This window comes from Rhamphochromis sp. 'chilingali' (assembly GCF_963969265.1).
Source record: "Rhamphochromis sp. 'chilingali' genome assembly, chromosome: 8".
Classification (NCBI taxonomy): Eukaryota; Metazoa; Chordata; class Actinopteri; order Cichliformes; family Cichlidae; genus Rhamphochromis; species Rhamphochromis sp. 'chilingali'.
Window position 1 is genome coordinate 36,494,186 of NC_137935.1, and position 25,220 is coordinate 36,519,405.

The 25,220-nt window shown below is 37.9% G+C and overlaps 1 protein-coding gene across 1 annotated transcript in view; it reads left to right on the plus strand.

The window, feature by feature from the left end:
• LOC308401605 (Na(+)/H(+) exchange regulatory cofactor NHE-RF3-like) overlaps nucleotides 1-16,651 on the plus strand; it is a gene marked incomplete at its 5' end in the record, with an annotated part of 33,058 nt that extends 16,407 nt beyond the window's left edge. The window contains 7 exons of the mRNA XM_080889875.1: nucleotides 385-517; nucleotides 866-1,002; nucleotides 1,090-1,297; nucleotides 6,600-6,800; nucleotides 6,887-7,053; nucleotides 13,781-13,864; nucleotides 14,279-16,651. Coding sequence (XP_080746001.1) covers nucleotides 385-517; nucleotides 866-1,002; nucleotides 1,090-1,297; nucleotides 6,600-6,800; nucleotides 6,887-7,053; nucleotides 13,781-13,864; nucleotides 14,279-14,311 — 963 coding nt within the window. The 3' untranslated portion in view covers nucleotides 14,312-16,651. The remainder of the gene's footprint in view (nucleotides 1-384; nucleotides 518-865; nucleotides 1,003-1,089; nucleotides 1,298-6,599; nucleotides 6,801-6,886; nucleotides 7,054-13,780; nucleotides 13,865-14,278) is intronic.
• Between the last annotated feature and the right edge of the window lie 8,569 nt (nucleotides 16,652-25,220).

Here is a 25,220-nt window from a genome sequence, read left to right on the forward strand (position 1 = left end):
AGAAACTAAACAAAAAAACGCCAACAGACTTTGTTAAGCTTTTCATCATCAACCTATTTCACCATACCACATAATGGGTACATCTAATGGCAACATAGGTAAAGTATTATAACTAAATGCAAAGATTGCCCCCCCCCCCCAACCACCACCACCAACAAGTACCAAGTCATGTTTTGCTTGGGGAAGAAATATTTATTTCACTCAGTAAATCATGCAAATCAATTTATAATGTTTGTATGAATAATTTAATTTTATGATTTTTTTTGCGGGGGGGGGGGGGGGGGGGGGGGAGTGTTCTGAACTTTAGATTCTGGAAGAATGAATCCAGAACCACATATTTCGGGTCACAGAATCTTGCAGATGTCTCCTTTCTCCTTTTTCCAGGCAGTGTCTATGGGCGTGGACCTAAAATTCCTGGCCAATGCCACCAAAGGGGATCGCTGGTCTCGACCCAGGCTATGTCACATCCAAAAACAGCCAAAGCATGGCCTAGGAATGACTATTGTCTCAGTCGATGGTATTTATTTTGCTGTCACTATCTGTGACAAGTGCTAACTACTCACAATCACAAACAGCTCCCCTGAAGTCACTGTACCTTCTAACTATTTTACAAGAAAGCCAAGAAGTTCCAGTGCTAAAGTTCAAACTCAGTTTAGATGAACAGTTTCCCCTGGTTCTAGTCTATGTATCATTAGGACATAGACCAGAACCATCAAATCACAAAAGTGATCTAATGGTTCCCAAAATGTGCAACTATTTAATTATTTCTGCTGATTACTTATAATATACAACAGTTTTGTTTTTTCTTTCATCAAGCATTATTGAGTAGATTTTGACTGTGGACAGACTGTGGATGTGTCAACAGGTGAAAAGAATCAATATATGGTGAGAACAGTTATTGATGGTCCAGCAGAGAAAGCGGGTATCTTCAGTGGTGACAGACTGATCTGGATTAATGGACTGATGGTGTCCACTCTCAGATACTCAGCTCTCATCAGAACTGTACGGATCCTCTTCTCTCAGTCAGAATTGATGTGTGTGCTCTGTTACACTGAATGTGCATTACTGTCTGGTGTGTTTGGCCCTCAGGTGAAGAAGAGTGGGGATTCAGTGACAGTGCTTGTTATTGACAGTGACAGTGAGTCATGCTATATCAGAAGGAAAATTCCCATCATGCCTGTGGTGGCACAAAGCTGCAGCCTCCCCCACAAAGCTAAGACCATGAATCTGGTGAAGGGAAGTGATGGATATGGCTTCCTGTTGAGACAAGAAAAGCTGGCAAGCACACAACAAAAAGGTGAGAGACATATTAATGGAAAGTTTATGAAAGGATATAGGGTCCCACTTTATTTTCAATTGAACTGATTTCAATTCAGCTTTATTTATATAGTACGAAGCCCCGCAGGGGACATGGGAGAAAAAAAATTAAGACGGAGCTTTGCGAGATCTCGCAAAACTTTTGCGAGATCCCGAGTTTGTTTTGCGAGAGTTCACAAAAGTTTTGCGAGATCCCGAGTTTGTTTTGCGAGATCTCGCAAAACTTTTGTGGGCCAGTGGACACTTTTTCAATAATGAGGATGTAGACATCATGGACAGGAAAGAACGCTGGTTTGAGCAGGGAATCAAGGAGGCCATTTATGTGAAAAGGGGAGGCACAAGGATACATTTGTCACCATCTCACAATGCTTTGCTTGCAGCCATTCTTCAACTCTCTGTGAATGGTACTCATGGCCATTGATCAATGATGAATGGTCTTGTTGATCAATGGTCATGACAATTTGCATATTAATGATCAAGAAACTGACCTTGACAGTCCATTGTTCATCAGTGGTGCTAGTTTCAGTCACTGTGCAAAGGTACTGTGTATAAGGTTGGGGAAACCTGCAGTCAGCTGAGACTGATGAAGTCACTTGGATCAGTGATAAAACCTTTCTCCCACTGAAATCGCTACATCCAGATGAACAGAATCAACTTTTGGGGATTTACTTACCTGGATGATTGAGCATGCATCAGGACATCAGAAAGCTTGCTTATCAAGTCGCAGTAACAGATAATATCAAACACCATGGGATGAGAAACAGATGGCAGGGCCTGACTGGTTTATAAGGTTTGTGAAGCTGAACCCCAGCTGGGGCGGGGGTGGGCACTTAAATGATACTTATCTAACTAACCTACTCTAAGCTAATGCTGATTTTGTTCTAATCTTTGAGAAGAAAAACACTGGAGAATATGAGGACACCTTTGCCACCGCTGTCCTTATCTCTTCCGTGTTGCTATAACCCAATAGGAGAAAGCCAAGTCCAGTAGGATACAATGGAAATCGAAATCTTCTAAAATATATACTCTAACAAGACAAAAATGAGCAGAGAAAAAGCCAAAAATCCTAAATCCAATTAAAGCTGGAAGCAGCTTTGGAAGGGCCCTCGCACCCAGCCATGCCCAACAGGTGGCGATGGAGATTACCGTTCAATCTAATGTCACACTCAAGCATATAATGTATTGCACCACCAGTCAAAATGTCATCTAGATCAATGACGATTTTAGCTTTTTGTACACTTCCTCTTTCCACAAAGTGGCGCTCTAACCATTGCTGACAAATGGCACATCAGTCCGTTTGAGGCACGACTGTCATAGTGCCTGTAAAGTGTGAGAGGGATTGGACAATGTGTCTTTGAGTTATAGCAGTTTTGTAATTCTTGGCAAATGATTGAAACTCGACGTGCGGCCACGACCACCCGTTTCACGAAACGTGAAAAGCTTCGCATTTTAACATGACTGAGGTCTCTTGATTCCACTCAGCGCAGATTATGTTGATCTGGTGAAATTCCAAGGATATGTTCATTAGAGTACGAGGCCTTAAAACTGTGAACAAACGTTGACATGTTCAATTGAAAATGGCTGACTTTCTGTTGGATGGGGAACACTGCTCCAAGAGACTTTTTTGTACATCTTGATATCTTACATCAGGCTGCTAAATTTTAGACTCAGAAATTTTGTAGGGGGTGCTGTGGCGTCATTTTGCAATACTCCATGAAAAGAATCACATAACAAGAAAGCCTTCTTCACACTGGAGTAGTGATGGGATTTCCGGCTCTTTTTAGAGAACCGGCTCTTTCGGTTCGGCTCACTAAAAAGAGCCGGCTCTTTCGGCTCTGAACCAGTTTTTCAGGTTGTTTTGTTGCTTTAATTAATTTATTATTAACAATAATAAAAAATTATGCACAAAAGGAATTACTAATGTACAAAAAAGTGGTTTTATTTATATATGTTTATATATAAATATGTGTGGTGGCCCCTAGAGACAAAACACGTACAAACTCCAAAGCACATTTCTAGCATGAACTGAACTTCCAAAACAGAGCTACCTAGATCACTTAAATTACACAATTGAAAGCATATGTGTATTGTTTGTGTATTTATACACAATCACTCATATATATTCAAATAATTTAAAAAAAATGTTCATTTACCTGTTATTACCACACACCAAATCCAGTTGTTGGTACTTGCTGGCTTGTGTAGCCACTAGGTAACAAAAGCTCAACACTGCACCTAGCATCCTGGAGCACTTCTATTGTGTTTTGTATGTGTTTTGAGTTTTTATGTGCTTCTGAGTTTTTACGTGTTTTGGAGTTTTTACGTGATTCAAAGTTTGTATGTCCTTCGGAGTTTGTACGTGCTTTGTCTGTAGGGGCCACTGTAAATATACTTTTATTTATTCACGCCACATAAAATGTAATAAATAAATCATATAATACAAAAACCAACTATTCACATTTCAACTTTTAACTGTTTAAATTTTCAGCTTTTTCCTTTAAAAAATTTAAAGTGAAACAACACAAAACACTGCAAACCACAACACAATTAAATATAAATTATAATATGAAAACAAAAAGAACATGCACATTCTCTGTCATATGGACCTGCATGAATAAACTTTCTGAATCCTTTATCATCCGCAACTGAAAATAGTTGTGGATGATTACTATACCTTTCTAATGTGACATTGTTGTCCCTGGCTGTCTTTCTCTTTCTCCCTCCTGCTCTGTTCCTGTGCTACTGAGTGTAACTACTGCCCCTCCCCCCTCATCCCAGTGTAAAGCACAAGGCTCGCATGCTGAGTGAAGCGAAAAAAAAGTGCGAGAAAGAAAAAGAAAAAAAAACACGGCTCGCAATAAGTGGCCAGCTCGCGATAAGGGGCCGGCTCGTGTCGTTCGCGTCAAAGATCCGGCTCCAAGAGCCATTTTGTTCGCGACCGACACATCACTACATTGGAGGTGTGTGCCATATTTAGTGACTTTTCAAGCTTCCCAACCCACTGTCAAAAGCTTAGAAGAGTTAGAAGAGAGAGGCCTAATGTTTAATAATCCACATTCAACTGTTTTACTCTTTGGCGCAGCTGTGGATATTCTATTGTTCTTTCTTTGGGATTTTTTTATGCTTAAATTGTTTGATGACAGGAGAAGAGAAGCTGCAGAGAGATGTGTAAGACTGTAAGTCTGCTTCCTGGTCCCAATTCTGGATAGTCACATTTTGGCAGGTTTAATAAATTTGGCCATATTTTGAGAAACCTAGAGCTGCTCTGTCCAAAGTGGGAAGGATACTGTTGCACCTAATGGTCTTACCTATAAAACCCAAATTGTTTTTTGGAAACGACTCAGACAGACAGCAGTTAAGGAGAACATGCAGCTAAACATGTCACTCCTGATCTGATTGGGGAGGGGACCAGAGAAAAATACATAGTCTGAGATTGTTTAGCAAAGTTACACACCAATTTAATATTAGTTTTAGTGATCTACGATTGATGTAACCAGGTGTCATTACTGCCAACATGAATTCTAATTTTACAAAATCTACCTTTACATTTAGCCAGCAACTTCAGGGTTCCTTCAGTCTCACCTGCTCTGGCACCTGGAACAGAATTGCCAATAAACAGAGTTTGTTCCTGGCCTGAAGTTAGATTGGCTATAGGGATTTTCAAGGGTGCGGAGCCAGGTTTCCAATTCAGTGATCCTGACCTTCAGAGCAGTAAACAGGCTTTATTTAATTCAAGTATTGTACAACGAGGCCAAAGAGTAGCTAAACATCTCACAGACTGAGCAGGAAGATGCAGGAAGAACAGTTGAAGAAGCCATGTTGCTAGCAAGCCAGCTACGAGCTAAGCTAAACTAGCAAATACCTAGACACAGTAAATGAATACTGTGAATATAATTAGGGCTCAGTAGTTGGGCGTCTGCCATTTTTTCTGTTATTTTTTCTCTGATGCTCTTCAGTTCCATTCTTAGAAAGCACAAAACTGCTTTCCTTTGTTCCCTCTTCATGTGAATATGGAAGGATGTCTACTTTATACAGACTTGCATACAAACTGAGTGTCTTGAGGAACTAAAAGCACTGACAGCTCTGAACTTACTGAATTATAATGAAACATAGGTTATTGTATTTGGTCCTGCTGTTGCACTGTTGGGTTTTTTCCTGTACACATGGACCCTAGACAGTAATTTTAGATGTGACAGTCTAAAAGTCTAAAATTACTGTGGATTTCTGTGCAGTGGTGTAATGCAGTTTCTTTCAGCTGAGGCAACTGATAAAGATAAAACAAAAACATTGTGTTGAAAGATCACTTTAAAATAATGCCTTTATGACAGCTCGGTTGGATTACTGCATCTCTTTGTGTTTGGGAGGTTGCTGTAGCACAGGAGGAAGAGCAGGTCATCTACCAGGGCCATCTATAGGGTTTTGAATGCTTACAAAGAGTAGAACAGCGCTATACAAGAACCAGTCCATTTGGTGCTAGCCAGTCCTCCCTGCAGCTGGTGCCACATGACTTTTAACTGGAACATATAAGAGAGACTATATTACTCTGGTTCTTAAAGCCCTTAAATTCATCCTACTTCTCTGAGCTAATGCACTTGTATTCCCGTCCTGTGCCCTTAGTTCAGTTCACCATCTGCAAGTACACAGTGGACGTTCAAGAGGGACAGGTCTTTTCCCATTGCAGCTCACAAATTGTGGAAATTACACATTAGACTGACTTGTTAAGACCCACTTCTACTTAGCTTTCAACCCACTGTGACATGTTGATTTTATTAACTCATGTTTAATTGTGTTTTGTACTGTTATTCATGCTTTTATTTTGTCTGGTACTTTTGTTTAATATTACAATTATTGTAATGCTTTTATTCCTACGTTCAACACTTTAAAAACAGAAAACACTAAATGGCTAAAGCAACACTAAAGCAACACTAAACACTAAAGCAACTTTATAAAAAAGTTGCTTTTCTTTATGCCTCTGATGACTGATCTTCGATCTCATTAGGATAGTGTGCAGTGGGACACTTGGAGGGCAGACTGTCAGCTGCCCAACTAATCAGAATTAGAAGTCATACTTTTGTTTCCTTTACTGTAATTCACTGCTGGGTGGGCGAGACAGGCTGTTTGGAAGATGGAGCTAAGCCTTGCCCAGGCTTAACTATCTATACAAAGTATATCAAGATGTAATCCAGATGTAATCAATTCATATATTTCTCAAAGTTAGGAATATATAAATATATTTCAGGAAACAGTAATAAATCTAATAATAATCTTCTGTGACCCTGCAGTTCATGTGCTGAGAGAAGTGGATGTGGGGAGTCCAGCTCAGGGTGCAGGAATGGAGGATGGAGACCTGCTGCTTGCTGTCAATGGGGAACCTATTGAGTCCATGGAGCATGACGACATTGTTAGAAAGATTAGACAGAGTGGGGATAAAGTCTCGCTTACAGCTATATCTATTGCAGGAAGAGACTTTTACAGAGAGGCAAGTACAATCATATCAATACAGTCACACAAATATAGTATAACACGTAGTGTGTAAGGGGTGAACTGCTTTCTGTTCTCCTGCAGTTAGGCATTTCTCCTCTGTTATTCCATGAAGACTGTTCTCACCACTGCATAAAGAACTGGGAGGACGCTCCTCTAAGAAAACCCACAAAGTATAATCAGGACAGAGAGGAGGCTGACTCTGGTTTCTACTCAGGTTATGTCGCAGAAATGCCAGAAACCGTAAGGATACAGGTAGGACCTCACTGTTTTACTGAAGTTAGACATGAATGTGTGAGAACATGGCATGCAGTGTAAAATGTTGAGTCATCATAATGTCTAGAAAGGTGGTATTTAATGGGATTTGCAAAGCTAGTAATGCTTTGTGAATATTTAGATGTTTCTAAATGTGCAATTTTGCTTGCATTACATGTTTAACAGACCTTACTTACATTGTGCCTTTCTACTAAGGCACTCAAAGCAGTCCCTCATTCACCCAATCACACACACATTCATGCAACTATGCCTAAACACTTTTCAACATTCACACACTCACACCTTAGTTGCCCAAAGTATATGCATGGATATGCATCAATTAAAGAAAAATGCTGTTGTCATTTAACTTTTTTATTGCATTTAACAAAACAAAAATTCATTCATCATCATTCATTTTCAGGACCTACTCTACTTAAGTTTGTGTCCACAAACTTGTGTCCACAAACTTGAGTAAGTTATTCAAATGTTCCTCAAATGTTCCCGTTAGTCAAAATTTTAGAGCATTTTCCGTTGAATCTCTAATGCGTCTAAAAGAGTTTTTGGTTCTATGTAGACAACACATGGCAGACCCGACCACATATTGCACATTTTTAACACTTTTCTTTATTACGGTTATTGTAACTACACGCACACGGCTGCAGTTTTTCAGCTGCCAGCCACACACCCCAACGACAACAACAGCAAACACCCAGGATCCAGTACAGACTTTAATGCAGGGAAGGCGTGGTAAGCTGATGCAGTGTGTGAGCCTCCCCGCAGCGGTGCCACAGACCACGCCCCGTAACATTCTAACACGTGAAAATATTAATTTATTTACCAAAATTATTTCTTAATATTATAATTTCGTATGCCATCTTAGAAACCCCATGATTTTGTGTATTTGGATTAGATTATCTACTGATGTATTTCCTTTTAACAAATCAGTATACTGGCAAAGTGAAGGATCTGGTCAAAGACAATAAAGACCACTTTGGTATGATAGTGGACTCAGTAGAGAATGTAAGAGTGGCTGCATTTAACCTATATGTACCTAACAAAGGTTACCCACAATTCTTTCAAAAACTCACTTCTCTTTTGGCTGAGTAACGTAAAGGGATAATTCTAATACAGACAGGCTTTAACTCTAAAAGTGGACAAGAACTGAATAGACTACCTGTAGACAAAGAACACATATCCAGAAAAAGTAAGCCATTTTAGGGGGTGAGGGAGAAACACTGGTAGTTGTACTGTCATCCCAGAGAAAGCAATTTTTTTGTTTGTTTTTTTTGTCCCATGTATCCCAGGAGAATTTACCTCGAAATTTACCGTAACACACAAAATAAGCTTGGGAACAGATAAGCATTTCAAGTATTGGAGACTAAATGTATCACTACTGAGAAATGCCTTACTTTAACAGGAAATGCAGAAGGATGTGAATTTAAATGATATTCAGTGGTACTCTCCCTCCCTCTAGTCATCTCATGTTTACAACTGCGGTTACAATTGATATTTATATCAACATGAAAACAATTGTATTTGCTGTTATGGACACATTTGTATATACATCCTAAATTTTTTTCTGTTTATATACATTCTTTTTTGTTAACTTTAATTTTATTCTTCTTTTGCACTGAAAGAACTGTTCTAACTCTCAAATGTGCGCTTGAAAGTAGATGTAAGTAAGCTTGAGTTGAAATGGTGTCCCGCAAGATCTTTAGATAGCCTGGAACCATAGTTTGCTCTACTAGAGAAAAGCCTTCTGTAAAGCTGTGGCATCTCATTCATCACTGATTGAAAAAATTGAGAACAACCAAAGCTTTCTTTTCACCACTGTAGCCAGGGTCACCAAGAGTCAGCCAAGCATTCCATGAATTTCTTCACAAATAAATTTTTAACCATTAGAGAAAAAAATATTCATAACCATCTGTAGAGGTATTATTAATGCAGATGGTTACTAGAATAAGTATACTGCAGATACATTTTCAAACTAGTTATCTCCAATCTTCGTGAGTTAACTTCATTAACTTCAATCAAAAGCGTCAATGTGTATTAGATGTCTTCCTCAAATAAGTCAATAAATTTATCTTAAATATGATCAGTCAATCACTATTAAGGGGCCATTTTGAGCTTGGGGCTTCCAGTCCATGTTCCTGTATACTGTGTCAGACTGCCTGCTAGCATCTTGCACCCTTGTTATGTGCTGGATTGTCTTAGAGGCATCTTTGCACAGTCTGCACCTTGGGGTTTTGCCTCGTGTGGTAGACCGAGCATCTATTGAACTTGTGCTTAGAACTTGTTCCTTTGTTGCCATGACTGTTTTATCTTTTAGTCCTTCTTTGTCAGAGGTGTGGACTCGAGTCACATGACTTGGACTCGAGTCAGACTCGAGTCATTAATTTTATGACTTTAGACTTGACTTGAAAAAATGTTCTAAGACTTGTGACTTGACTTGGACTTTTACACCAATGACCTTCGACTTGAATTGGACTTGAACCGGTTTACTTGAAAAGACTTGATATTTTACCCCAAATATAAAATTTAACATGCATATTATATAGAGATTGAAAATGTGACATCATTCACGGGTAGAACCGCAAAGGATTCTGGGAACTCGTGGCAAGCGGTACTAGCGCACGCAGGCTTTCAATTAAAATCAGTTATACAGCGATAAAAAGAAACACAAAAATGTCAAGAAGCCGTTGTATTATTAACTGCAATAGCCGGTCGCATGACAGCCACGGGAAGCCGACGGGTAAAGAGATCGGTTGTTATCGGATTACGTCGTTGAAGAGAAATTGTTCAAGCCATGTTTCCGAAGTAACAAAGACGCGACGGATGGCCTGGATTGCAGCCATTCAAAGATCAAATATAACGTCCCAGAACCCTCCAGCTCACAGGTTAGTCTGCTCCAAGCATTTACACGAAGGTCAGTGTTTTTTAGTAGTTAATACGTCATTTTCATAACATAATTAGTGATATAGGTTACAAGCAAGTCTGGCGCTGAACAGAAATTGTCGCGCTATGCTCCTTTATTTATTGTGCATAAATAGTGAATTGTCCTGACACAATATTGCGTTTCGCTTCTGTTATTATGGTACATTGACAAAAACATATACTTTTATTCACAGGATAAAACAGGTTTTTTGTATCACTAATTGCCCAGTACGATTACAGCATACAATATTGTTGTCACTGCTACATTTCTGTGATGCTACCAGAAATTATTTCCACTACTAATTAATTACCGTTGAGCTCAAAGGTCATATTAATAAACGGTTAAGGAATGTGTATTTATGACGACAATTTGTGAGACTGGTAAACTTATGATACGTACGATGGTCTTTCGTTCTACACGGTGCATTTCAAGGTCCTGTACCCATCTGTCGATAAACTGTACCTGGGCTTGTTGCAGTGACCGGAAGTTACTAAACTTCATGAGTGTATGCACTCACTCCAAGAACCATATAATTATAAATATGCATATAAATATGCTAAGATGAGATAGCTGACTTCATCTAACTAGCAAATGTTGTCCAGGCTACGTTGGTGATACAGTTTTTTTTAATGTGTATGATATTTTTGTCATGCGATTTTAAAGCCGGTCCTACAACCGCATCCAAGAATAACATGCAGCTTATCTCAGAACTGTCGGTGAAAATTATTCTTGGAGCTAGGTTTAATTGAGCTGCATTTTAAAGAGGTGCAATTTCACAATTTGTGTATATTTTCTAAGTTCACTATTTTGTCATGTGTTGAGAAAAACACAGATTTTAAAATTACATGGTCTAATATTTACATTTAGCATAACTGCAACATTATTTTTTCGTTTTTTTTTTTTAAAGACTCGAAAGGACTTGAAATTCAAAGTTTCAGACTTGTGACTTGACTCGGACTTTTACACCAGTGACTTGAGACTCGACTCTGACTTGCCTGACATTACTTGAGACTTGACTTGAGGATAAAGACTTGAGACTTACTTGAGACTTGCAAAACAATGACTTGGTCCCACCTCTGTTCTTTGTTCAGTCATTGGTAGGATTTCTCGATATCAGCTATGTTTTCTATCTGCTAGTGGTACATACCATGCAGGGGCATGTTTTTCTATGACGGTTCTTGTACTTGCTTGTCTTCTGTCTCGGGTTTCTGCTGCCTGAGGTATTCACTAAGCAGACGATCAGTTGTTGCCATCTTCCTGATGTACTCATGGATCTTTGTCATTTCATCCTGGATAGTGGTTCTATCACTCTCTAGTCATTGGCCTCTGTAAGGAAGAGGACTCCCTTACTACTGTTTATATTATAATTTGTATAGCACTTTAGGAGCACACCTTTCACTTTATTAAAAGCACCTTATCTAGCACTTTATTTAGCATCGCACTGTAAGCATAGATTTGCACATGAAGAACATTTGCACACAAGAAGTTTAATTATTTATTGAATATTTATTGCGTATTTTAAAATCAGTTGGTAGCCTTTGTTCCAGGTCCCGCACAGCTGCTCCTCATCAAGAAATGTGGTGGTTGTCTGTGAGGAGAAAGGAATTGGGATTGAGAGCAAATAAGGTTTACCAGTAAGGAGAACTAATGCAAGTGTGTGAAAATCTAAAAATAATGTGGTGCAAAGAAGTGACTAAGATGTGATTACTCACCTTTCTTTCCTGTGCCTGTGTCCTCTCCAGGGTGTTTGGGCAAATGTTTCACCAGGAGTCCAGACAGCTTTTAAAGACACCTTTTATAGACAAGCTATCTATCTATCTATCTATCTATCTATCTATCTATCTATCTATCTATCTATCTATCTATCTATCTATCTATCTATCTATTAGGGGTGCAACGATACACAAAATTCACGGTTCGGTTCGGTTCGATACTTTGGTGTCACGGTTCGATATTTTTTCGATACAAAAAAATGTTCATGCATTTTTAATTTGTCATTTATTAAAATTATAAATATATATTTTAACTCAAAAGTACAGTTTTTAAATTTAACCCTAACCCTTGTGCGTGTTTTTTATTTTGACAGCGAATGCGCACCTGCGGACCACTTATGTGCAGCCCTGGTTATTTAGCTCGTCATATCGCAGCCACAGAAATTCTTTTGTCCATGAAACCATAAAGCTGCACTTTCTTTTTGCCTTATAGTCTGATTTGTCATAACTTCTCCGTTTTGTGGTAAGCTTTTCTTTGGCTGTCACTTCTTCACCCTGACCTGTCTTATTTGGCTCAGCAGAACTGAAATGCTTTTACACACTCACTCACATAAGCTCAGCGATTCTCTGCGCGATCAACCTCTCACATGTTTAAGCTGCGGGAGATTTCACTTGTCATGTTTGCATAGTAAGCTAACGATTAATAAGACGATGTCAGAGGAATTGGTGCACAAATTATCATCACTCACAGATCAGTGCTGTTGCTCTCTATACACAGTTCGCACGATTGCAAAGTGAAAGCAAAAAAACAAGCGCAAATTCAAACGCGATTTCAATATGTCACATATTGACAGTGGCTCACCGATGCCAATGACATAATTACCCAGCTACATTTCTGAAAGAATGCAAAAGCATTGACATATATTTTTCCTACAATAGCCCGACGTTCAGGGAAGAGATAGATTTTGGTAGCCCGACTGAAAAAATCGCTAGCTCCGGGACGTCGGGCTAGCGATATTGCGAGCCCTGTATCTGATTGAGGAATCACTCATCTTTGGAAAAGAGAGTTTATTACAGAGAAATGGCTCTTTCCAAAATAAAAGCTATACTATCCGCTTCTTCTGGGCTATATTCTCAGCAGCATAAGGAGAATCATGTGCTAACAGCTGTCTAAATGACTCGGCTAAAGTTAGTAGCATGCTTGCTTTTTTTTGTCTGCTTCCACTTGTCTTTGCACTAGGATGATGTCGGCGTAAATGTGCAGTCATATTCGTCGTGTTCCCACTAGTGCTTTCAGGTTAATCTCGTTGAAATGACCTTAACGCCACAACACGGCAAATCTCCGTTAACGAGCTACCGCCGATCGCTCCGTGCATGGGGCTAGACGGCCAACACGTTAACGAGCTAACTGCGCTAACACACTAGTTCACACCAATGTAATTGAGCATTGCATGGCACATCCAACATACTGTTTTACTTTAGTCCATGACTCGCTTACCTTCAGGGTCATACGTCACATGAAAACCAAAATAATTCCAAACGCCAGATCTGAATGAGGGTGGGGGAGGTGCCCTGCGCTCTTCCTTCTGACTATGCTGTCTGTGTTGAGCGCTCAGTGGATCTGCGCTGGACAGTGCAGCCTAGGCGGAGTAGTCGAACACAGATTCACTGAGCGCTCAACACAGACAGCATTGTCAGAAGGAAAATTGATAAAATAAATTACAAATGTTGTATTGTTCGATACATATGCGTACCGAACCGAAAGCACTGTATCGAACGGTTCAATATCGATACGAATATCGTTGCACCCCTACTAACTATCTATCTATCTATCTATCTATCTATCTATCTATCTATCTAGATAGATAGATAGATAGATAGATAGATAGATAGATAGATAGATAGATAGATAGATAGATAGATACTTATATGATTTAAATGATTCACTGTCTTTGGATTGACATTATTTGAAGTTGGTAGTAGGCTTGCCCAGTTCAACAGTTTATCTTTAATTCAATTCAGTTCAAGTGCATTCAAAAATCAAAAGGAATCTAGATTTGACTCTGGGTTTGTCTTGTAGGACCCTACTGGCCACAGTCAATGCTGCACGGAATCTAGTTACTTCACAAGAGAACTCTCTGAAGATTTAGGTCCATTGACCAAGGTATATTAAGTCCTTCATGGACTGCTCCCCTCATTATGTCTTTGTATACATAATGTCTACAAGATATTCTTGTGATTAAATGCTCTGGTGGTTCATTCTTACCAGGTGACAGCCTGGTGATAATGAACAATATATCTTAAATTGTTAATTGCTAACAATTTTGTTAACAAGATACTTTTTTTTTTTAAACAAAATTATATTCATATTAAAGACCACGTTTAAAACATACTATTTGTGATGGCTGTCTCACTTCACTTTTATAATCCTTTCTGGCTGAAGAATTGTCTTCTTGCCAAGCTCAAGTCATTATTTATGTTGTTAATGAGATGTTCTAGCATATAAATATAGACAATTTACAAAATTAATTGTGGTTTGCATTGCATTGTGTTTTATGACATTTGCTATATTTTACAGATTTCTGAGAGAACACATTATGTTTACTTGTGATGGAAATGAACAAAAATAGAAGTGACCAAGGCCATCCTGTGGACAGAGCTTAACTTTGAAGAAAGTAAAGATTTAACAGCTGATGAAGATGTGACTGAAGACAATGTCTTCGTCTGGATTCAGGCCTGCTTGGTTATGGGCAGCCTCCCTTTTGATTTGATCATATAATGTGAATTTTGGACACTGAACACCAGATTTGCAACAAAACAGCAGTATTTTACATCCTTGTAGTTATAAAATCACAAATTACTCATCTCCTGTGTAGTAATGGTGTCATCATGTTTACTGAAAACTGAATAATTACTTCGCTGCAATTGTCACACTTGGCAAAGCTGAGTGGACCAAACTGCATCCACTTCTGACCTGCAGGCCCATTCTTTTTAAATCCCCATGCTGTGCTATCTATATAATATGACAAACTTTAGAATGCACCGTGGATGGATATACTCCTAGATATTTCATATACGATCTCAAAATATATTATTGTACTGTGTGCCATTGGTGCATAGAGATTCTGTATTTTATTCATTCAGTCCACAGGTTTTTGTTTTGTCACCTCAGTTAATTCGAGTCACAAAACACCCTGAATGTTTTTGTGGTGCTGTTGCCTTCTTTGTGTGCAAATATCTAATAAAAGATCTAATAAATAATAACTTAAGTAGGTTAAATTCACAGTTACCTACTTTACTTGAGCTTCCCTTTTTACACCGCTCTCTATTGTTGCTTCACTATGCTTTATATTTTACTTCATTATCTGACAGTTTATACTACTTTTGGACCTTTGTATATAAAAAAAATAAGTCACCCAGTTGTGCATAGTACAACTAAAAGTATTAATTAGTTAATCAATTTTTGATTTGCTTTTTGTTTTTGTTTTTAGACAAAAACAAAGGACTAGATTGAGAGACTGCATCTCAGCTCATACAAATGCCCTCAAAACTGAAAATGAAACCATATGGTATGGTCATTTTCTTTTGTTTTATTTCATTATTATTTATTATTAACAATAATTATTATTACATTTATTGCCTCTGGGTTCCATCCTTAGACGGGAAGGGATTGCTTTTCATTGTTATGCTGATGAATGCCAAATTTATTTGCCACTAAAGCAGAAGGATGGCATCGCCATCAAACCTCTTTTGGCATGTCTAGATGACATTAAAGTGTGGTTGGCTTTAAACTTTAAAATTTTAATGAAAAGAAAACAGAGGTGTTGGTGTTTGGACCTAGTGGGCACTGTGAGTCCTCTGTTGATTTGGGACCCCTGGAAGTTTATTTTAAACCTGTTATTACTGAACCTTGGTTTTAAATTGGACAGCCAAATTAGAGCAGTGGTGAAGTCCAGTTTTTATCATTTAAGGCAACTGGCAAGAGTGAAATCTTTTCTTTCAAGGCACCTCGAAACAGTCATCCATGCTTTTATTTCTTCCCGTCTGGAGGCAGTCTCTCTTCAGCGGAAGGAAAAAATGATATGGTTTGAAAATGCCATGTCACTGCTTTCCTCATCCCTTGCACAGATCAATCCACATGTTCATAGCATGCCTTTTTTTCTCTGAAATATGCTGAGCAAACCTGTATTGTTGACATTTCTTATATGTCAATCAGCGTATCACCACTGATTTAGTGAGTAAATGTTTATTCTCATTCAAACTGTTTTTGTGCCTTCTTGCAGTTTAGCACTTTATGAAGTTGCTAGCTAGCCAGTGCTGCCTCTCGGCTCATGTTGGTTAAAAAATTAACCCCACAGCTTTAAAAACCTTATATAAAAGACTGAGCAAATTTACTGTTGCTCATTTGAAATAGAAAAGTAAGCGTTGCAGAAGCCAAGACGAAACATTTCCAGAGGGTGCAGCCCTTAGGGGTTCGGCTTGTTTTAATTCATATGGACTTTTATAACATATTAACTGTATATTCTTAGACCCGGCATTTATTCTAATGCTTTGTTGCTGCTTTTGAATATCTGTGGCATCTGTTAATGTCAAATCTAGCCATTCTTTAGCAAGCTATTTTTACATTTAACCAACATTTCTGTTTAATTTCATTTTAAATAATACTAGTATTTGTTAGTTTTAATAGTATTTTAGATTCATGTTTTGTTGTGAAATTCAAAAGCTATAAACCAGATTAGGGTTACAATCTAATTGGGCTTTATAGCTGAAAAGTAATTTAGCTTCTTCTAAACAAATTAGTTAAACTCTACTATTGAATCATCAGAAACGTTTTGGGGTAGACTATGTTAAATATAAATATACATACAATGGTTATTGTGCTTTTTAGAAACTATATATTGGAAGTTAGCTTTTAACAAGCATGTAATGATTTCATTTAATTTAGGTGGTCTCTTTTTTTTTATAACACACATCTCTTTAGGCCTAAACTGACATTGGCAATACCACACATTCAGACATAGTAGTAGATAGTGTTTTAAATGACTATTTTTTTCTATTATTTTTATTAATAAGTATATGTGCTAGTCTAATTAGTTAGTATGAGGTGTACATTGTGTTTCTATATTTTAAGCTATAATGGTTGCAAAGTCAATAAGAAGCAATCTCAGCTTCCAAACAATTTTCTTTTTTTTCTCCCTCTGCTTGCTTTCTTTGAGGCTCTGGGCCAGCACTCCCCACATTACATCAAACACATGCAAGAAGACATCAACTGGGTGGTAAGTGTTTTGGTTTTCCAAAATATTAATAATCATCATTGATCGTGCTAAACTTTAATCATACTTTAAACCAACCTGTTTTACTTCAATTTTGATTTGTGCTTTGGCTTGGGAAATTTTATTTTTTACTGTTCTTTCACCTTGTGGTGAGTTGGATCAGGTGCCAGGGGCGCATGCCAGACAGACCTAGCACACCTGAAAGCATTCTGAGAGAGGCTGGGAACATTGAATTGGAATGGGCAATGTTGAGGCTCCTGGAAGGAGCTGAGGCTGCAAGATGGTTGGTGCCTGTCGTGATAATCACATCAAGTTGAAGAGGGGTACTGTCAGGATTGGTTAGACATCAGTTGATGGCTGAGTGTGGAATGGTGGGAATGACAATGTACAATGCATACTTTATTAATCCAGTAGGAAATTAGTCCTCTGCATTTAACCCATTCACTCAGTGAAGCAGTGGGCAGCCATCAATCCAGTGCCAGGGGAGCAGTGTGTAGAGAAGGTACCTTGCTCAGGGGTACCTCAGGCTAGTAATTCGGTGGATTTGAACCCCCGGCCTTCCGATCATGGGGCGAACACTCTACCTACATCGCCCCCTCAAAATCTGTGGCCATGGTCCTCAGCTGAAAAGGGTGAAGTGCCTACTCTGCATCAGGGATGAGTTGCTGCCCCGGTTGAAGGAGTTTATTTATCGCAGGGTCTTGTTCATGAGTGAACGAAGAGAGGAATGAGAGATCGACAGATGGATGTTGCTGCAGCTGCAGTGATGTGGACGCTATACCAGTCTGTTGTGGTGAAGAGTCATTCAAAAGGGGTAGAGTAGAGTTGCTACTCGTCCACATCGAAAGAAGCAAGTTGAGGTGCCACAATTGTTTATATCAAATTTACAGTATTTTTTACTAATAATGTAATCACACAGCTAGTTTGTCTAACTTGAGATCTGTTCTATAGGAAATGCAGAAATACATTTTTTAAAAAGCCAAATAAGTTGGTGTTCTACATTCAATTCAATTTTATTTATACAGTGCAAAATCACAACAACAGTTGCCTCAAGGTGCTTTATATTGCAAGGTCGACCATACAATAATACGATTGTTTCCTTCCAGGACACCAGTAGTGATAAGCCCTCCGTCACAGAAGGTGTGTGGTCAGTGAAGATGGTCACCTGCAGGTTTGAGGTCATTGCACTTCCAACCCACATCCACTGCCCTTAAGGGAAGTTGCAACAATGTCAAAGACTTCATTGAGGCACTTACATTTGGATCGTCTAAATCCATGGCAGTCATTCAGGCAGTAATGCCAAGAATGGAAACAAACCATCCTTAAAATGTTACAAGACACAAAGCTCCTGTGTTTGAATGCAAAACAAATGTGTTGTTTGAGCTGAACAATAAATACATTTTATACTGATTATATCAGCAATGTAACTTGCAATACAAAGTTATGGGAAGCTTTAACTTAGTTTCAGAATAATTAAATCTGAGAATTTGTCTCAGTGTAAGGTTATTAAAGGTTTAAATTATCTTAACAAATAAACATACAATTTAATTGTACTAATATTTAAAATCTAATGGGGGAATGGGAATATACTTATTTGTTGTTAAACATAACAGTGTCCAGTATGTTGGCTGACATACTTTTTTGCATTTGAAAAAAAGGCTGGGATAATTTTAACTGCATTGCAAGTGCTTTTAATTTTTGTTTTTGAATCATACTTGTACTAGAAATCTCTTAAGTTTAAGGATGATAAAACATAATGTGATTTAGCTGCATTTATTTGTATGTAAGGAAAATTAAAAATAGTAAGTCACCACAATTTCTTTTTTTAACTTAGTAGAACTTGAAATGTTTATCAGTAGGGTAAACAATTAGTATTGCTCACTCAAAAATATCAAGTTATTCTTAGTACTGTGTACTCGCTAGTTATCTTAAGTGAGCTTTACTTTAGTTCTGGGAACTAATTCGATTTTACAGGGCATAAGGGCACCTCTTAGTTAAATTATGGATGATGGAACCTCAACTGCTGACACTACTGTCCCTGACACTGAGCTTTGAATGCAACCATCATGGTCAGAACATCTAACAGTCAGGTAACCCTTGGCTACTGGTAGGTTTTGTATTACAGAGTGCAAGAAAGGTCTGTCAGAAGATGTATGTGGAGGGGCAGAATATTTTATTATTTCGGTATAAAAGCATGAATGGACATTCAAGTGTTTTTTTGATATTGTTTTTTTATTTCATCCCCACATGATCAGAAATGTGTGGAGGTAAACAATGCCAAGTTATTGAGCTCAAGAGGTAGAGACCAACACGGTGAATTCTTAATATACATATTCACAGTGTTGCCGTGACAAAATAATTAAAAATAATAACAAAAAATGCATTTTTCTTAGACATATCTACAACTGCTGTACACACAAGTTATAGTTAAGATGACTGCATTTCTTTTAATTGTTACAGGATTTTCTGTCCACATCCTAGTTGCAGGGTAAAAATCAAGAAAATATATACATTTGTATGCAAGTTTTTAAAAAAATTTTTTCACAGCCTTAGAAATGTACAGGCTAATACAATCCCTATACAGTGTTTTTTTGTGTGTTTTTTGTAGGTTGTTGTAGATTTGCTTCTCTATATAACATATATATACATAGTTATTTTCTGAGGTGTGAAAAGAATGCATACCATAGGACACAAGAACAGATTGATAACAAGTCTAAAAATATATTAAATAAATTACGTCAAAAACTTTGTTTCTCCTGAAGACAGTGTACACACATGAGAAAGAGCAGGGGCACATATTTGCACTGGATTACCATCTAGGGAAAAACATGTAGAAAAGACCATGTCATTTTTGAGATGTTCATGTGCTACTTTTCTCCTGTCTGAGAAGAGCTGCTCAGTACAATTCTTGAAGAATGTCTATAGTATGTGATGACAGATTCAAGTAGAAAGAACAAGGTTAAAACAAAATTTACTGCTGGTTTAACTGCCAGTCACTCATTTTCACCAGATCAGTTACTTTGTATTTTGACAGGTTCCGATTGGTCCTTCTAATGAAAAAGCTTTCTTCTCACCAGAAGAAAGCTACTTTAGCTCACTATGATTTTAGTTTTTTGAATATGTATTTCCCAGTCTAAGTCTGATTCTTCCGTTGCTGTTCCATTCCAACCATCTATATGTGATAACACACAAACAACGCTTTGCTTTGGCTAACCAACAACCACCCAAAAAGTCAGTGGCTCACCAAAGAATTAAAATTTTAATTATTTTTCTGCATATTTTCTTTTTACTGTATTGACCCAATTCATATATATATATATATATATATATATATATATATATATATATATATATATATATATATATATATTAGGGGTGCAACGATACACAAAATTCACGGTTCGGTTCGGTTCGATACTTTGGTGTCACGGTTCGATATTTTTTCGAACTCAAAAGTACAGTTTTTAAATTTAACCCTAACCCTTGTGCGTGTTTTTTATTTTGACAGCGAATGCGCACCTGCGGACCACTTATGTGCAGCCCTGGTTATATAGCTCGTCATATCGCAGCCACAGAAATTCTTTTGTCCATGAAACCATAAAGCTGCACTTTCTTTTTGCCTTATAGTCTGATTTGTCATAACTTCTCCGTTTTGTGGTAAGCTTTTCTTTGGCTGTCACGTCTTCACCCTGACCTGTCTTATTTGGCTCAGCAGAACTGAAATGCTTTTACACGCGCACTCACATAAGCTCAGCGATTCTCTGCGCGATCAACCTCTCACATGTTTAAGCTTGCTGCGGGAGATTTCACTTGTCATGTTTGCATAGTAAGCTAACGATTAATAAGACGATGTCAGAGGAATTGGTGCACAAATTATCATCACTCACCAATCAGTGCTGTCGCTCTCTATACACAGTTCACGCGATTGCAAAGTGAAAGCAAAAAAACAAGCGCAAATTCAAACGCGATTTCAATATGTCACATATTGACAGTGGCTCACCGATGCCAATGACATAATTACCCAGCTACATTTCTGAAAGAATGCAAAAGCATTGACATATATTTTTCCTACAATAGCCCGACGTTCAGGGAAGAGATAGATTTTGGTAGCCCGACTGAAAAAATCGCTAGCTCCGGGACGTCGGGCTAGCGATATTGCAAGCCCTGTATCTGATTGAGGAATCACTCATCTTTGGAAAAGAGAGTTTATTACAGAGAAATGGCTCTTTCCAAAATAAAAGCTATACTATCCGCTTCTTCTGGGCTATATTCTCAGCAGCATAAGGAGAATCATGTGCTAACAGCTGTCTAAATGACTCGGCTAAAGTTAGTAGCATGCTTGCTTTTTTTTGTCTGCTTCCACTTGTCTTTGCACTAGGATGATGTCGGCGTAAATGTGCAGTCATATTCGTCGTGTTCCCACTAGTGCTTTCAGGTTAATCTCGTTGAAATGACCTTAACGCCACAACACGGCAAATCTCCGTTAACGAGCTACCGCCGATCGCTCCGTGCATGGGGCTAGACGGCCAACACGTTAACGAGCTAACTGCGCTAGCACACTGTAATTGAGCATTGCATGGCACATCCAACATACTGTTTTACTTTAGTCCATGACTCGCTTACCTTCAGGGTCATACGTCACATGAAAACCAAAATAATTCCAAACGCCAGATCTGAATGAGGGTGGGGGAGGTGCCCTGCGCTCTTCCTTCTGACTATGCTGTCTGTGTTGAGCGCTCAGTGGATCTGCGCTGGACAGTGCAGCCTAGGAGGAGTAGTCGAACACAGATTCACTGAGCGCTCAACACAGACAGCATCGTCAGAAGGAAAATTGATAAAATAAATTACAAATGTTGTATTGTTCGATACATATGCGTACCGAACCGAAAGCACTGTATCGAACGGTTCAATATCGATACGAATATCGTTGCACCCCTAATATATATATATATATATATATATATATGTATATATATATGTATATGTATATATATATATATATATACATATATATATACGTATGTGTATATATATATGTATATATATATGTATGTATGTATATGTATATATATATATATGTATATATATATATATATATATATATATATATATATATATATATATATATATATATATATATATATTCATGCCATTTCTGACATGAAGTCTCTGAAATGTATTTTGCATTTTGTTATTGTATTGTCACCAGACCTTGTCATATTGCAGTCTTGCTGCAGGCAACAGCCTATTGATGACAATGACAATTTCTTGCCTGCAAAAACTTTTTAAAAAGTGTCAATGTGTTTGTTAACTGTTAAAGTTAATTACATGACAGTATTTACCCTCTGCTCTTTTCTTCCTGCTGGCGATGTAAGGATGTTAAAAGGTAGGATAAAAAATGTGGCTCACATGGCTTTGGTTAGATTAACTTACAGTCTCACTTGTGAGACTTGTGAGCTTGCTGATGTCCCAACAGAAAAGCTATACTTTTAATGTGCTCATGGAAAATAATGAATAGCCAAGTCCACTTAAATAGGACCCAGACTATGAAGAACCATAAACACTCGGACTTGCATCAGCTCTGTTTCAGTGCAGAAAGTGTACAGTACACAGCAAGTCCAGCAAAGGTTACAGAGAACAATGGAAACCTGATATATTTCAGCTCAGTGCAAGCTTCTAGGTTATTTTTAATAAGAAATAATTCTCTTCAGACTCTTTTGGGAAAAAAAAAATAGCTCACCTTGACTGAGAATGTCCAAGAGGGGAACTTTAGGAGGCACATATGTAGATAAAACACATTCCTTCATTATACAACAGTTTTTCAGTCAGTCTGATGGGACTTCTTAAATTATATGTGATGACTGAACTCGTTATAAGTAGTATAACTGATATGGTCAAACGAGGGGGTAGAAATATTACTGTAGAATTGTTTGTTCTTTTTATCATTACAGTCACTCGTTGTATGCATCAGAGGAGTTTATTTTATTGTCTAGTCTAGAAGCAGGGTTTTAGGCTAATTCATTCTTAAAGTTATTTCCTATTCATTAAAAAGCTTGTCTTCATGAAGCATGCAAGTGAGCATTCACCAGCGCCACCAAAATGATCTCTTCATATATATTTTCAACTGCAAATTCCATTTCATTTTGCACAGAAATTAAATAGAACTGAACACTTTACCCAAGTTCATGTTACCAATCAGAAATGGTGTGTTGCTGATCTTCTCAGTAGGATGTCTGACTCTTTCCATGATAAGTGGAAAAGGTTTACAAATTCAGACAGGCTTATTGTCATTACCTTCTTTAGGCCTCATGTACAAACATTTGTGTTCATTCATCTGTAAAATGATGCGCAAAATATGAAATATGACCACTAACTATTTAAGTTAACTTATTTGCTATTTTGGAAATGTGACAATCATGGTGTATGGTGACAATGCAGACTCAAGGTCTACATTGTCTTAAATTTGGCTAACAATCTATTTACACAGGGCGAAAGACTAGTTTACAACCAGTAATAAAGGAAAAGGTGTTCCCTGACTGATCGTGAGTTGTAGGAGGTTGACAGCAGTCCCTGGGAAAATGATCACTGAAGGCCCAGTCACACTAGCTGAAAGACCTGTTGGTGACCCCCCTGCTAAGGAAAAATGTGTATTCCCCAAAAACTTAACGATTGCTTTGGTCACTATGATGATATTGTATATTTTTTGAATGGATGTGACCGACTTATAGAAACACTTTCCACCTACTGTCTGCACTGCAGTGAAACCAGAAAAGTGCGACACAAACTGGAAAAGGAGGCTGTTTGTCTTCAAAGTAAAAGGTTTGCCTATTTAAACACAACTATTACTGTGAAGCTGTGAAGGTAGTAGTTTTAGCTTAGGAGGTAGAGTAGGTTATCTATTACTCGAAAGGTTGGTGGTTCTTTTACTGACTGCTCAAGCCTGCATGCCAAGGTATCCTTGGGCAAGATACTAAATCCCAAGCTGCTACCGATGATAAATGGTAAATGGACTGGTTCTTATATAGCGCTTTTCTACTCTTCTGAGCACTCAAAGCGCCGATACCGATGTATTCACTGGATGAATAAGTGTGACTGTTAGACTGTCATGTAGACAAAACATAGAAAAAAATACTTGTGACTGCCAGTGCCACCTGCCAGCCTCCTATTAGATACCTGTGGTAACAATTTCAAAATCCTATGTTGCCTTATTCAAAATCCCAAGTTATCGCATTTACAAGATTTTCAAAAAAACTGAGAGCCTAACTTTTAATATCAGCACCTATCAATTTTAAACTTCCCATGTCACCTCATTCTCGAGTTGTCGCATTCACAAACTGGTGTGTCCACACCGCCGGCCCGGCCAGTGGCGACAATAAACCATTTGCCTACTTGTAGATTTGTAGATTTGCTTCTCTATATAGTAGTAAGCAAGTATTTACAGACAAATATGAAAAACTACAGGCAACCACAGCAATATGGTTGCTAGCAAATAAAACAATCACTGGGAAGTTTTTGGTGCAGCATTTTCTTTTCTTTGTCATATTTAACCCAGCAGGAGCCATGAAACTCCAGAGACCACTGTCATCCAGTCACTAGCAACTGGCTGTTGTATCACATCTAATATGGCTGGCAACTCTCAGGCAGTGTGTGAATGAAAAACCTTAATATGTGAATGGAAAACTTGACATAAACATTATCAGTAATAATTACTTTCCTGTAAGCATTTTCCATTTTTCCATTTTAAACATTTCAATGAATTTTCTGTGAAAACTACAGATAGTTTCAAAATCCACTGTAGCAATTTAATTTAACTGAAACTTACTAAAAGGGAGGAAACTTTTGTATCTTTCTTAGACAACAGACATCCCATGGTGTATGTTTTGTAAGCAAATGACAAAAGGTGAACTAATTCCACATAGAAGGACGCTATGAGAAGATGATGAGTAATTAATCAGGAAACATTTGGTCTAAATTGGCTGTGTGACAAGCTATCACAATTTTGATGTGCTGGAACAAGTAAAACAAAAAAACTTTCACAGCATAAATAGATGGATCATATAGTTGCCTGTATTTAAATCCAAATCTCTCCATGTTTGGTTGTTCCCTGTGTTTTCAATAGAACTATTTAGAATATGTTGGTCTTAGGTTTTGATTTTATTTTTTTTATCAGACGTTAAATAGGCAAAATTGTTCAAAATCAATTAGCACCCCTTCTGTCAAAAGAATGAATAAATGAAAACTGTCAAA